Here is a 15904-nt window from a genome sequence, read left to right as displayed (position 1 = left end):
AAGATTCTAGGATTCATGAATGCTGTTACAAGCTAGTAATAAGGCACAAATCAGCTTTGCTTTGGGGAAAAATCTCCCAGAAACAGGGCCTCATGATCCTGGAGGCAGGGAATCCATTACTGTGAAAAGATCCCATGATGACAGGCTTAGGGCTCACATTTCTGCCAGACGCATGTTTCACACGTACAGATGTGCACATGGCACTCCTCAGCTCAAACATCCTTAGTGGCTCCCTGTTGCACCTTGAATAATTCACATTTCTGGTCTGACATTCAGGTTTCTCCACTCCTTTGTGCACCCAACTTTTCTAACCTCTTCTCATCATTCTCTCTGTCTTCTCCAATCCAAACAAAACTAAACTGCTCTGTCCCCTGCACATGTCCTATGCTCTTTCCAGTTTCCATGCCTTTGTTTATCCCATTCCCTCCACCTAGTGTGTCCTTCCCTGCTTTGCTCAGCAAATTCCTAGCCATTCTTTACACTGAAGTGTCACCTTCTCCAGGAAGCTTCCTCTGATTCCCCTGGTCAGTTCCCCTTGGACATCTTCTTAGCACCTTTTTCTGCCCCACTCCCGTGCATTTATATGCAACATTGTACACACTAGTGATCTATGTTGGTGCCTTACCTGCCCTGTGTGGACCCCATGTGGCCCATGCCCCACCTCCTTTACCAGAGCTGAGCACAGGACTCTGGATGCTCAGTGGTTGGTGACTGGCCAAGCTTTGGGTAAGCTTGGGCAAACCAGCAGCATAACATTTGGTTACGGATCAGGCCCTCAGTTTCAGAGGTTCTCCATCCAGAGTATCTCGTCAACACACTGCCTCAACAACAACTGTGAAAAGCTCCCCAAAGCACCATTCTGGCCATGCCTCAGCTCCTGTAGCTCTCTCTACTACTTGCCAAGGTGCCACTCTAGGAATACCTAGTATGGACTAGTAGGATAAGCCCTGGGCTGTGAGGCCACAGGCCTTGGTCCATGTCTTAACTTAGCTCTTAATCAGGGGTACAATCACAAGCTGTTTACTAGGCTTGGCCTGTCTTCCCTCCCCATCCTTGCCTAGGGAATTCTTACCCAGCTCTTCCAAGAAGCCTTCCTTGATTCCTCTAGTTGGTAATGATTTCTGACTCCCTGCCTCCCACCCATGCCCCCCATCACACTTTACAAAACAATCGTTTTATACTTCAGAATAACAGACAGCATCACACGTTATCTTTATATGAGTCTCATCCCTCTACAAGAAGGGATCTGTGTCATCTAACAGAACCTGGAACAACTCTCTGTATACACAATGTAGGATCAAATGTTTGGAATTTTTAATAGGCACCTCAAGTCTGTACCTGGTATAGAGAAAGGGCTTAATAAATGCTTGTTAATGGATTGATTTTCAGAGCCTTAGTCTCCTCATCTGTCAAATGGGGATAGTAACATTTGTCTTCTCTACCAGGGAATTAGCCACTCTCCTTCCCCCAAACAAATGAACATTCTTCTGGTCCAAGGCTTTCTCCACCTTGGACTGAATGAACTTTTTTTGGTACACATTTTAGATCAAATAATTAGTTAAGACAAATAATTTTTAGGAGGAGGATCTCAGGTGCTTTCTTTTTCACTGCCACTACCAATGGTGTCCTCCATCTTTACTGTTGGACTGTTCAGATAGCTTGGATGAAATTGGACTTAATGACTCTCTTCCTTCTGGTGACAAGGAAGACCACCAGGCCTTACTATCTGCTCAGCCATTGCATCCCAAGAGCCTGTAGGCCCTACCTTCTTCCCTGTGTCTACATCCTGCCATCCCCTAGCACTGTCATTTGATCAACTTATGTAACTGACATAATCACGGATACAGATCCCTGGGCCTTTCCATCTGCCTCCCTGATGCACCCTTAGGACTTTTGTGCCTTCCCATCTGTCCAGCACATGAACTTTTTTTAAATGTGCTGTATGCCCCAATGGCACGTGAGGTCCTTGAGAGCTCTTTTGATTTGTATTCTATTTGTATCTCGAAGCTGTGCACAGTAGTAAATGGCCCATAGTAAATACTTAATAAATACTTTTCTGTCAGTCATTCATTATTCATTCATTCTTTCATTAACTCATTCACCAGTTGAAGGAAGAAGGAACTATGTATATCACAACTTACCTCTTTCAGTGTCATACAGGTACACAAACTTCTCCCACTTGTAGTGGCTCAGCAGATTCAAGATGGCGCCCTTCAGGGCTGGCCGCATCTGGATGACAAACTGCACATCAGCATCAGTGGGGAAGCTGGGTGTGACAAAGGATGTGTGCAGAGCCCCACAGAAGGAGGTCAGGGTGTTCATTGACATCTGGTCATAGAACCCGAAGATAGCATACACTCCTCTGGAGAACTGGGAGCAGACTGTAATGAGACAAAGAGAGAAACCTTTCAATGACTTCATATTCATATTCAATGGGTAAAAGCCATTTTTGGAGACACTGAATATATGCCTTGAATCCCCAGGAGCCTCAGTTTTGGCACCTTGCCTGTCATGGTATAGAGTGCTAGACTTGAAAGATCTGGATTTGAATCACTTTTCTTCTCTCCATCCCCTAATTAGTAACATGAGGTGAATACTATATCCTCCTACTTTGAATGGCTTTGTAAAGTACTGTACTCTCAGAATGACATTGTTTACCAGAGGTGGAGAACCTATGGCTTCAAGGCCACATGTGGCCCTCTAGGTCCTTGGGTGTGGTCTTTTGTCTGTATCCAAGTTTTATAGGGACAAATCCTTTCATCCAGCGGATTTGTTCTGGAAGGTGTGGATTCAGTCAAAGGGCTGCACTTGAGGATCTAGAGGACCACACATGGCCTCAAAGCCATAGGTTCCCCACCCCAGTTTAGATCCTCAGTGTCTATTGGATTGGAAGGACAATGTCAAATCACAGGCTTTGTGATTTATGCAAAGCAATAAATTTATAAAGTTTGGAATAAGGTAAAGACTTGTCTCATGCTCCAGACCTTTACCTGGCCTCCTCCACACAGAAAGTATCAAGATATTCCCATCCTATGTCTTGTTCCCTCATGCTCTACTGGATGACAAGGTGGCCTAGTGGGCTCATGAACCAAATCAGTCCCTGCTAGTAGGCTATCTCTCCTTCCAGGTAACAAAAGCATTTTAACTGCAGGAAAATACATGACAGTAGTGTGAAGGAACCTTGTCAGGAGAATAGAAGACTCAAGGAGAGCCATGTTATCTACGTTTGAGTGTTTGAAAGGCTGCTCTATAGAAGAAGGACTAGATCTTTTGCTTGGCTCCAGAGGGCAGAACTTGAAGCAGTGGATGGATGCTTTGGAGAAACCAGTGTAGACTTCCTAACTGTCAGAGCTGTCCCAAAGTGGGATGGGCTGCCTGGAAAGCTAATGGCTTCTCCCTCCTTGGAGGTCCTGGAGAAGACACTGAATGACCACCCATTGGATATGTTGGAAGGGAGATTCTTGTTTAGGTATGCTTTAGACAAGGTGGCTATGGTGTCTCTTTCAGCTCTGAGACTCTTTGATTTATAGGGGTTTAGATCTAGAGATAAGAAGACCCGAAGAGGCCATCTGGACCAATCCCCTTATTTTACAGAGAAGGCTGCTCAGGCCCAGGGAGGGGAAAGGATTTGCTCAGGGTCACACAGTAATTATCAGAGGTAGGATTTGGACTCAGGTCCTCTAATTCCTGAGTCAGCACTTTACCCCTGTAACATGCTATTTTCTTAGGCTCTCAATGAATGGTTCTTCTAGTGGAAATCTGGGGCACTGAGACAAGTTTATTGGGGTTATTTTGGGTAGGGACAGAGAAACACTTTGGGCCCCCCTTCCCATCACAACTTGTTGGGTACTGCTTATCCAGCCCATGTATGGGTCTGGCCCTGATTTGGGTGGGACATGTCCTGCTTGACCAGGGTAGCTAATGGGGACCCAGAACTGACCATTGCTGCCTCTTCCAACCCAGGTCTAGGCTCCTCTGCCGCCTCCTAGCAGTGAGCGGTCCTGGCCTCTCTCTGAAAACACCATAATTTAATTACCATCTTTGGGTTCATTTCCTGGCACATAGTTTTGCTTTTGGGAGCACACTGCCTCTTCACAGTCTAAATGGTTATTTTTGCAATTACATGGTATAGAGCTAAGCTGTGCCAAAGGAAATGCAGCTTATCAGCTTCAGAGTCCGCTCAAAGAGAGCAGTGATCAAATGCAGGCATTAACCCAGCAAAACATAGTGCTTCCTTGGGGGGGAGGGGGAAGCATTCTTTTTCTCTGTAAGTCACAAAATGTTGAATTTCAGGGTTGGGAGGGACCCCAGAGGTTATATAGTCTAATTGTCTTCTGAGCAGAAATTCCCATTACAATTTCCCCAGGTAGTCAATCCAGCCTTTGCTTGAAGACCTACAGAGACAGGGAGCTCACTGTCCTGTGAGATAGACCATCCCATGGTTGGACCATTTTCCTTCTTAGGAACTTGTTTTTCATGCAGAGTCAATTCCTTATAACTTCTGCCTAGATCTACCCTCTGTGGTCAAGTAGAATCACTGGACTCTCTTCCTCCTGGAAGTTCTTCTGATACTTGAAGACTTCTATCACAAGGGAGTATTATAAAGATTTGGAGTAAGAGGACATGAGTTTTAATATTGCACAAGTATTTATTAAGTACCTACTATGTGCCAGGCTCAGTGCTAGGCACTGGAGATATAAAGACAATGAATTAAAGAAACTGTATTTACAAGGGGTTTACAGTATCGTGAGGGAGAGTCTTGGCTATATCACTTGCCATATAACCTTGGATAAGTTGCTTCCCCTACTTGGGTCTCAATTTCCTCATCTGTAAAATAAGAAGCCTGGTCTAGGACTATAGGATCATGTAGATTTAGAGTTAGATGGACCTCAGAGGCCATTTAGCCCACCCCCCTCAATTTACTGGTGAGGAAACTGAGGCCCAGATAGGGGAAGGAACTTGCCCCAAGTCAACCTGGTTGTGGCAAAATTATGAAGATATTTTACAACTCTAATACATACGAATCCACGTGTTTCCTAAACCTTTCTGTTTCCTGGGTAGTTCTTCCAAGGTAAGGAATCGTTCTGGTCCAAGTTTCTCAACATCCCTTATAAAATTTTGGCAATGGGAAGAGATACACAGAAATGCAATGGGTTGGGTGGGGTGAGGGTGGTCCTCCAGACCCCCTTAGTGTACAAAAGCAATACACTGGGAGTCAAAGGCCCTGACTTCCAGTACTAGCTCAGTCACTATCTCACTGTGACTGAATCTTGGTTTCTTCCTCTCAAAGTAAGGATAATCAACTTGCACTGTCTCCTTTGCTGGGCTGTGATTTACAGAAAATGAGGTAATACCCCTCAAAACACTTTGGGAAGAATTAAAAGTAGTGAATTAACCCAAGGTAGGACCATTATCCATTGGAATAATGACAATAAAAGACTCAATAAAACTAATTGGGGCTACCAATGTCAGTCGTTTCCATACCATAGACTTGATGGATCTTTATTCATAAACCATTTGAAGCCAGAAGCCCTGGATTCAAACCCCAACTCTGCCACTTGCTAGCTGTGTGACCTTAGGCAAAGGCCTGCCCCACTTTGGACCACAGCCTCCCCATCTGGTCCTGGTCCTGATTTACAACTCATTGGACATGGGACTCAGGAGGTATCATCATTGCAAAGGTCATTGAACTCATGTCCTAGGTCCTTTAAATGAGACATAACAAAAGTTGGCTAGGAAGCGATGAATATGTCCATGTGTCTTTGTAACAGTTCCATAGCTTTCCATCGACAGACGGGGCAGGTGGAAATGATGCTACATGGTAATAGGCCAGGCAGCAAAACTTGGCATTGAGCAGAGGGTTGCAAAGTAATAATGTGGTCTCTGGGCCTCTAAGCAAACAACATCAAATCCTCTACAAGTGAACAAATGTATTAGGTTTATTGTCAGTGGGACCAACAGAGCTTTATTTTCTGTGTGCCAAGGAAGCCTACCTCTTACCCAGTGGAAGAATGAGTCATCGTTGACAGATGCTCATCTAACCCCTGCTTAAACAGCTCCAGCCATGGGGAAGTCCCTCCTTCCTGAAGCTGCCCATTCCTTTATTGGACAGCTTATTGCTAGAAAATTCTTCCTCATACTGACCTCAAATCTATCTGCCTATGACTTCTACTCATGGTCCCCAGTTCTGTCCTTTGGCTTCTACTCTACGGAACTATTTGAAGACAGTGATCATGTCTTCTCTTTATCTCCAGTTCAAGCTAAACAGACATCCACTGTTGCATGTATGTAATGATTTTGAAGCCCCTCACCATCTCAGTTGCCCTTTTCTCCAGTTTTTCAATATCTTTTCAATCTATGTAGTATCCAGAACTGACCACAGTCATTCAGATGGGGTTTGAACAGGGTGGAGGTAGTGGGAGGCAAAGACTGTGAGATTTTTAAGTTGTCACATCAAGCTGTTGACTCATATAGTGCAGTGTGGTGAGGTCATAGAGTAGCCAGAACACTACACCCGGAATCAAGAAGACCTGAGGTAAAATCTGGCCTCAGATACTTACCAGCTGTGTGATCCTGAGCAAGTTACTTGACTTCTGTCTGCCTCAGTTTCCTCATCTGTACAATGGGGATAATAATGGCCCCTACTTCTCAGGGTTGTGAGGATCAAATAGGATAACATTTGCAGAGTGATTTGCAAACTTTAAAGTGTTATAAAATATTAGTTATCACTATTAATAATGATAATGACAAAAATTCAGTTGGCTTTTCACATAAACTGTACTCTAGCCATACTAGTTCAACACAATGATTGTGCAGTTATTTTTTGGACCCATGTGTAGGACTTTACATTAATCCTTATCACTGTTCACCTCTTTATATTTGGCCCACTATTCTAGAATAATTTGGATGTTGGCTTTGTAGTTCAACTAGTTAGCTTCCTTTCTCAACTTTGCCCTTACTGGCATAATTTGGTAAGAGTGCTATCTATGCCTTTATCAGTGATAAAAAGATCCCACAGCATAGAACTACTTGTGATGGGCCCAGCCCTTCATTAATAACCTTCTTCCAGGTTGATTTGGACACATTAATCACCACCCTCTGAATAAGGAAATTTAATAATGTTATCAGTTGGAATATTTCCAATGGACCGAATGCTTTGAACCCCATTCCAGGGAGGAACAGAAAGCAATAAAGGGACAGTTCACCTTCCATGGATACTAATTTCAGAGATGAAGACTTGGGCTGCAATCTTGACTGCAAAACTTACTGCCTTGTGACCTTGGGATGGGCACTTTATTTCTTTGTCCTCAGTTCCCCCCTACCCTGTAGAATGAAGGGGTTGGATCAAAGTACCTTTGAGGTCCCTTCAGGCTCAAAATTCTCTGACTCAATGTCTCCTTTCCACCAGCCCTATCCTGTCTCACACCCTGTTTTGCTTTTAGTTGGGAGTAGGATAGTGGAACAGTAGAAAAGAGAGGGGCAAGAAGAGGACCAGGAGGGAAGAGAAGAGAAGGAAACAGGGAAAAGGGGGTAAAGGGAAAAAAGGGGAGGAGAAGGGGAAGGATGGGAAGGGGAGGAGAAAGGAAGGGAGGGAAGGATCCTGGATTCAAGCTCCATCTGTGACTCTTCCTAGCTATGTGACCATGAGTGAATCACTTAACCTTGCTGGACCTCAGTTTCCTCCCCTGTAAAATGGGGATAATAATCCTAGTGGTATCTATGGCAATGTTAAATAAGAGACTTTGCAGACTTTAAAATGCCATAGAAACATAGGCTCTGATTTCAGTAGGCTGTTCAATTCTGTTTGGATTGGGTACAGATCAGGGTGGCTTTGGAGACAGGCCAACCTTGCCTGTAGAACAAGCAGAGTGATGGTGAGCCCTGGGTCCTACTGCCCATGCAGAACACTGGATTTGGAGCCAGAAACCTGCGTTGAAATCTCAGGTTCTGTTGTGTGATCTTGGACAAGTCACTTCTCCCTTCCTGCCTCAGTCCCTCATCTGTAAAAGCAAGAGGTTGGAGTAGAGGCCTTTTAAGGTCCATGTCAGCTAGGATTCTAGGATCCACATGCAACGAATGCATGCAGTGGGTGGTGGTCTCTGATGCCTCGTCGCGCTGGTCAGATCTGGTCTCATCTCATGTCCCACATATCTGGGTTGACATTTCTGAATACCTGTAGTCTCCGCAGAGAATATCAATGAACAAACAGGGATTCAGGACTTCCTGTCTGCCAGGCAAGGTGTTAAAAACTGGAGAGTCAGCGATGAAGTGAAACAATCCCTGCTCTCCAGGACCTTCCGTTCTACTGCTGGAGAGAACATGTATCTCTAGAGGGATCTAGAGTATAAATATGAACAGAAGAAATCCAAGGCAGTTCATTACAGTAAAAGAATGTTGGGGGGTGGGGCTGGGGCAGGGAGGAGTCAGGGGACAGAGCCGGATCTCACAGGCCATCATGCCCAGTCTCCTTCTGTTACAGAGGGGGGAACTGAGACCTAGAAACGGGAAACAACTTGCCCAAGGTCACACAGGTAGTAAGTGACAGAGAGTGATTGTGACGCAGGTATTTTGACTGCCAATGCTGCCTCAGGAGGAGGCTCAGGGAAGGCCAGGAGCTGAGTTGGGATCCTGCCTGGGGTAGGGAGGAGGGTGTTCGGTGGATGCCCAGGGGCAATTTGAGCAGTTGGAAAGCCCCAGTTGCCAGGCACTGCAGAGACCTAGTGGGCTGGTGGGCGGGAAAGGTGGGGGTGGAGACAAGCTTCACCTACTTCCCCAGCCGCCCAGAACAGGCTGTGCGCTCCCCTTCTGGGCCGGCCACATCTATTTCTGGCCAGAGCCCGGCCTCTTAGCACACAAAATCCTCTCCCAGTTCGCTTCTCTTTACCTTGGCACAACCCTGCCTGGGGCCAGCTGCAGAGTCACTCCAATGGCTCCTTCTTGGGGACCCCCAGGGCTGGGGTGGGGAGGAGCAGGCTCGTAGAAACCACCGGCTTCAACCCCCTACTGGGCAGAGGATGGACTCGATTACCAGGGCTGGGGAAGGAACTTGGGAGATGCAGAGCCAGGAGGCTGGTACAGGTGGTCTTGGACTCCCAAATCAGGAATTTGGACAAATGCATGGAAATCACATAATATAGCTGTTAGAATAAGTCCATAGGCTCCTATGAGCTGGAAGGGACTTCTAGTCCAACTTCCACATTTTACAGAGGAGGAAACTGAGGCCCAGGGAGGGGCAGTGACTTGCCCAAGGTCAAAGGAAATAGGCTCCTGCATCTAGAGCTGTAAGGGACCTTAGAGGCGATTTGGTTTTCTCCCTCCTCCACCTAATTTTATTGCAGAAAATGAGGCCCAGACAGGGTACTGGGGTAGTGTCTTGCCCAAGGTCACATATATAATAAGTGAGCATCTGAGACAGGATTTGAACCCAGATTCCCTGACTTCTCAGAACCACATTGGTCTCCGCCTCTGCCACCACCACCTGCTCCTTTCCTTCTCTTCCTCCCCCCCATGTCCCCCATGCCCCCCATCTGTCCTCTCCCTCTTCTCTCTGTCATCTCATCTCTATCCGATCTCTTTATGTGTCTGCTCCCCCCCCCCCCCCACTCCCTCCCCACACCCCATGCATATTGGGTTAACTCTCTTGTGTTTATCCCTGTTAGAACTGCCTGGGTGCTGTCTCCAGAATTCTTCTGGTCCAGCACATTTAAGGGCTGAGAATGTTTTTGATGTCACTATCACTGGTTCACTGATGCCCTCCCCTGATGGATGTCTCCTCCTGGCCTGGAGGTGACCTTGGGCTCTCCAAAGCTCCTCCAGCCGAGCAGCCTGCAAACTCATCAGCTTCTGCCCAGATAGAGAGGCTTCCCGGCCAAGCTCCTCCTCAGAGAACTGGTTCATTTTGGTCGTGGCCACTTCCCCAAGCGGCTGTGATCTGTCCTGGTGGGGACAGGAGCCATGCCAAGGAAAATGCCACTCTGACACTTCACCCTCGGTTATCTGGAATGCCCCCCTCTGCCCCTCCTCAGTCTGGCCAAGTGTAGAGAAATCTAATGAGATAATAGCAACAACAGCCGTTTCTACGGAACTTTTGTTTGTGAATGTTTTACGTACATCCTCTCATTTGAGCCTCAGAGCAACTCTTTGAGGCTAATGCTCCCATTTTACAGACAAGGAAATTGAGAGCCAGGGAGGTTAAGCCATGGTGTCACAAATATGAGAAAGATTTGAACCCACAGTTCAGCATTCTAGCCAAGGATTCTCTCTTCTAGGGCCAAGGATTCTTAACCATTTTTATGTCCAAAACCCCTTGGGCACTCCAGCACATTATTGGAAGAATGTTTTTAAATGCATGAAATAAAATATGTAGGATTACAAAGGAAATAACTTTTTGTTAAAATATAGTTATCAAAATACCTTTAAAAAAGTGAAAAACCTCTGCTCAAGGGAGGCGGTATGGCCCAGTGACCTATGGTTCCTCCTCCCTTGGCCTGATGTATGAGGCCCTCTTTGGGCTCTGGCCCTACTGTGCTTACCTAAATTTATTTAGAATGCCTTCCCTTTGGGAGTCCTCTGTTCCAACCAGTACCCTCTCCTTCCCACCACTCAAACCCTCCATCTTTTTTCCATTTACATAGCTTTACTTATGCTATTTCCCCTTCTCGGATGCTCATCTGCCCCACAATAGTTGTGTGACCTTAGCTAAATCACTTAACCCTTCTGAGCCTCAGTTTCAAGTGAGGGGGTTGAACCAGTTGTCCTTCAAGTTTCCTTCTAGCTCTAGATATTGGATCCAATAATTTGCAGAAAGATAGCACACAGACCCCTCATTTCCAGAAGCTTCCATTCTAATAGATGGGAAGGACAGAACCAGAAGGCTACATGGAGATGATGCAAGACAGAGAAATGCCAAAGGAGGGTCCTTATCTATTGCTTTGAGAAACTAGAAGAAGGAAAAGCCCCTCAGTGGTGGAGGTGGGGAAGGGGATAGTGAATCTGACAAAGTCTTTCTACAAATACCTCACTCCTGATGTCTGTTATTGGGTGGGTGGGCAGGATTTGCAGTTTATAGCACCGAAGTACTCCTTAAGCACAAGATCAGAGTCAAAAGACACCTTACTAAGAGGCCCTCATTCTCTAGAGGGGGAAGCTGAAGCCCAGGGAGGAGAAAGGATTTGGCTAAGGTCATACAGCTCCAAAGGAGCAGAGCTGGGATCAGAACCTAGTGTGTGATTACAGATCTGGAGGGGACCTCAGAGGTCCTCCAGCCCAACCTCCTCACTTTCTAGAGGAGTAAACTGAGACCCAAAGTGGGGAAGCCAACTTATTCAAGGTCACACAACAAATCAATGGCAGAAACGAGATGAGAATCCTTGACTTGTGACTCCCCAAATCAGAAAACTGGACTCCAGTCCTCTCTCAGACACTTACTGGCATCACCCAGAGCCTCAGATCACTCATTTGTAAAGTAGAGGTAATAAAACTTCTATTCCCTTGTTCCCAGGGTTGGTAGGAGGAGAGTACTTTGCAAAACATGAGGCATGTTATGATGGGTATTTTTGCTCTTTCTGGTCCATCATGCTCCCAGTGTTTGCCCTGTCTTGTCACTTTCCCTGCCCAGGGATCTGACCTCTCTGACCTTCCCAGCGCACAGGAGCACCACTCCTGTCTGGTGGGTGTTCAGTGACAATCTGCCGTACTTAGTCTACCACCTACCAGAGCTCTCAAGTTAGTTTCCTGAATCATTGCTGCCTTAGTTTGCTTTGCCCTTTACTTTGCCTCAATCTGTGTTCCAGCAGCTCTCTGGTACCCTGGAGAGCCCATAGTATTTACACACTCGCAGGGATGTTTGGGGGATTAGCAGCGATGATTGTAAAACACTTAAAAATATGAAGATCTGTAGGAACCCTATTATTATAGGAATAATCATAATTACAGCTGTGCTTGGTTAAGTGCTCCAGCAGGCATATTGAAGAAGTCTTCTCAGGGGGAAAGGCAGCCAACTGTACCAGCAATTAGTCAATTAAGAGTACTTAATTCCCTTTTGATCACTTTTGACTTTTGTGTCTTCACAAAAATGGGGGTTTGGTCACCTTCTTTCTCTTCCAAATGGCACCTCCAGTGTAGCTGTATCAAAATGCCTGTGGAGACTGAGGCAAGTTTTAGCTTTGTGGTTGGAATAGATTGAGGAATTGGCTTTGCTGGACCTCTTCTGTCTAAAGGAGGGACTGTGGCTTTCAGAGGCTTGAGAGACAGAGAGAGAGAGAGACAGAGACAGAGAGACAGAGAGAGACAGAGAGACAAAGAGACAGAAAGACAGTGTGTGTGTGTGTGTGTGTGTGTGTGTGTGTGTGTGTGTTGAGGTGAGAGGGCAGACAAGGGCAGCTGGGTGGCACTGCAGTGGACACAGCACTAGACTTGGAGTCAGGAAAACTCATTTTTCTGAGTTCAGATCTGGCCTCAAACATGTCCTGGCTGTGTGACCCTGGGCAAGTCACTTCACCCTGTTTGCCTCAGTGTCTTCATCTGTGAAATGAGCTGAAGAAGGAAATGGCACACTACTCCAGTATCTTTACCAAGAAAATCCCAAATGGGGTCATGGAGAGTCAGACATGACTGAATAACAACAAAGAGATGGGGGGAAGGCTAAAGAGATGGGAAGGGAAAGGGAAAAAGGGGAGAAGGAAAAGGAGGGCAGAAGAGTAGGGAAAAAAAGAAGGAGAAAGAGGAAAGAAAAGAAGGGAGGAGGAGAAGGAGAAGGAAAAGGAGGTGAAAGGGAAGGGGAGAAGGAATAGGAGAAAAAAGAGGAGGAACTTATCTGTAGAGAAGCAGCATGGTAGTAGTAGACATGAAGATAGGATTTGAAATCAGAATCCTGGCTCTGCTACTTCCCCTCTCTGGGGTTTCGTTTTCTCTTTCGTAAAATGAGGGGATTGGGCTACATGGCCTTGGAAGTCTCTTCTAGTACTAAATATGTGATCCTGTGACGCTGAGAGGTTAAGAGACTTGCCCAGGGTCACACAGAGGTGGGACTTGAAGGTAGGTCTTTCTGAATCTGGGGCTGCCTCTACTCACTAACCTACACTGCCTTTCCAAAATTAGAACATAGGAGTATAGGATGTTATAGCTTGAAGGGCCCTTTGAACATGCAACAGAGAATAGACAGTACTAGAAGGGACTTTAGAGACCATTAAGCCTAACCTTCTCATTTTACAGATTTGGAAACTGAGGTCCAGACTGGGTTGCCTAAAGTCATCCACTGAGTTAGAATAGTCAAAACTCCAGGCCCAGTCTCCTGACCTTTGCCCAGAGCTCGGTTCTTTCCTCCACCTCCTGCAGCTTCCCAGGTAAAATCAGGGACTGGCTTCCTAATCTGTTTACCCTACTGTGTGGCCACCTGTCTGGGGGTGACTGGCTCATGAGGTGGCATGCATGGCATGGTCTTGGGTCAGCGGTGGGGAACCTGTGGCCTCAAGGCCACATGTGGCTTTCTAAGTCCTTGGGTGCAGCCTTTTGACTGAGTCCAAGTTTGACAGAACAAATCTTTTTATTAAGGGGATTTGTTCTGTGAAGTTTAGATTCAGCCAAAGGGCAGCACTTGAGGACCTAGAGGGCCACATATGGCCTCGAGGCCGCAGGTTCCCCACCCCTGGCTCTTAGCCTTCAGCACAGCCCTGAGCCTGAGTAGGCTCAGTCCTAGCTCCCAGGGAGGGCCACACCTTCAGCAATTAAGCTGCAGGGGGAAGTGATTACATTGATAAGAAGCTGGCTAGCTCAGAGGCTGCCCTTTATTTAAAACTGCAGGGAGAAGTAATTCGATTTACTAGCAGCCTCATTTCCTCAGTGCCACCACGATGACTGGCAGAGCCTCCTTAGCAAAGCAGTCCAGGCTCTGGTCTCCTAGGCTAGCTTGGGGGTTTCCCTGGGGAAAAAGGCTGGGGATGGGGAAAGGCACTGCTCCAATCCCTGGGGGGTTTCAAGGTTTACAAAGGGTCTCCTCACAATCGCCTCAAGGGTAAAAATGTTCCCATTTTACAGAGAAGGAAAGTGAGGATCAAAAGGGAAAGTGACTTGCTCAAGACTGCAAAGTCAGACAGTGGCAAAGTTGTCTCCTGACTTCAAGTTCAGGATTCTTTTTATTCTGTAATGAAATCTGGGTCCCTGGGTCCCTAACAGCCTACATCGGGAATTCTAGAATTCTGCTCTCATGGGCCTTTTGCTCTCGTGATTGGGTGGAAGGCTGTGGGATTTTTGGCTCCTCTTGGGCTTCTTGAGAGGGATCTGGTTTTGTTGCACACTAGAAGGGCAGTTAGAAGTCTGGGGCTCTCCCTCAGCAGGTTGGGTTGGAATTTAGGGTTGATATACTGGACCCTGTTTCCAAAGGCATGTACAGAATGGGACTACAGAACTGAGGAGATCTCCACTGGAAAGTGTACAATCATGAAGTCTTTCCTGATTCTCCCAAATTCCCTCCCTCCTAAACTCTTATTCTTAACTACTTATTTCATAATTTTATGTTTCATCCTTTGTTCTTGTATCCCCATCTAGCATGATGCCTGGCACATAGCTGGCACTTGGTAAATACTGTTGATTGATTGCCTCCAGCCTCTTCCCATGGTGTCGAATCAGTGTTTGGACCTGAGGCCCAGAGAGGAAAAAGGAATTACTGTCCTCCACCTCACATGACCTGTCAGAGCTATAAGCAGCACTGGGAAAGCTTCTGACCTCCATTTGTAATATAAAGAGGTTAGACTAAATGCCAATAGCTGAGATTTCTTTGAGTAGTAGCATGGAGAGAGATAAGGGCAGCTAGGTGGCGCTGCAGTGGATAGAGTGCTGGGCCTAGAGCCAGGAAGATATGTGTTCAAATCCTGCCTCAGATACTTCTTAGCTGTGTGATCCTGGGTAAGTCAGTTCACCCTGTTTGCCTCACTTTCCTTATCTGGAAAAAAGATCTGATGAAGGAAATGACAAACCACTCCGTTATCTTTGCCAAGAAAACCCCAAACGGGGTCACAAAGAGTCAGACATGACTGAAAAAATGACTGAACATCAATAACAACAATGAATAGAAAACTGGGCTCAACCAGGAAGACCTGGGTTTAAGCCCTACCTCTGACCCATCCTGGCTGGGAGATCCTGGGCAGGTAACTTAATCTTTCAATGCGCTCTCAGAATGCAAATTGCAAAATAGGTATAGAGTAACATCTGTAAATGAGTCTTTTTATCTGGAGTTTTCTTTATCAGTGAACCAGTGAAAACACTGATCTCATCTGATCTTTTCTAATTCTCTAGGCCCTCTGCAGTTTACAGAATGCCTTCCTGTATTGAGGTAGAACCTTGGGCAAGTCATTTAACTTCCCTGGGTCTCAGTTTCTTCATCTGTAAAATGAGAAAGTTGGACGAGCTAGCTTGTGAGGCCCCTGCTAGCTTTAGTTTGAGGATTCTCTGTGGGTCTTAAGCAATTCCCTTTCATTTCCTGATCCTCAGTTTCCATTTGGTAAAATAAGGGGGTAGGATTAGATCAAATGTTCTTAATCTTTTTTTGTGTGTTCTGAATGCCATGGGAAGACTAGGGATCCATTCTCAGAATCATGGTTTTAAATGTATCAAATGCATAGAATAATGAAGAAAAGCAAATACACTGAAGTATTATTACCCAAATATTAAAATATCAAGTTCACAGACCCGAGGTTTAGAACCTGTGGACTAGATGACCTCTGAGGTCCCCATGTGATATTAGATCCATTTTACAGAGAAAGAAACTAAGGCCAAGAGAAGCCAAATGGCTACCATGACTAACATCTGGCTTTGGGAACCTGCCTGACATCTCTGCTGACCCTGTACATGGCTATGGGGCACACAGATTAATAATTAAAAAGTCTCAGTGTCTCTCAGCTCTGGTCCC

The 15904-nt window shown here is 46.0% G+C and overlaps 1 protein-coding gene across 4 annotated transcripts in view; it reads right to left on the bottom strand.

The window, feature by feature from the left end:
• GRIA3 (glutamate ionotropic receptor AMPA type subunit 3) overlaps positions 1-15904 on the bottom strand; it is a 272424-nt gene that overhangs the window by 188214 nt on the left and 68306 nt on the right. For all 4 annotated transcript variants that reach the window (XM_072627048.1, XM_072627049.1, XM_072627047.1 and 1 more), the window contains exon 3: positions 2142-2381. In XM_072627048.1, coding sequence (XP_072483149.1) covers positions 2142-2381 — 240 coding nt within the window. The remainder of the gene's footprint in view (positions 1-2141; positions 2382-15904) is intronic.

The sequence above is a fragment of the Notamacropus eugenii genome, chromosome X, assembly GCF_028372415.1.
Source record: "Notamacropus eugenii isolate mMacEug1 chromosome X, mMacEug1.pri_v2, whole genome shotgun sequence".
NCBI classification, from domain to species: domain Eukaryota; kingdom Metazoa; phylum Chordata; class Mammalia; order Diprotodontia; family Macropodidae; genus Notamacropus; species Notamacropus eugenii.
The sequence above is the reverse complement of the archived record's forward strand: the minus strand, read 5'-3'. Positions and strand labels throughout refer to the sequence as shown.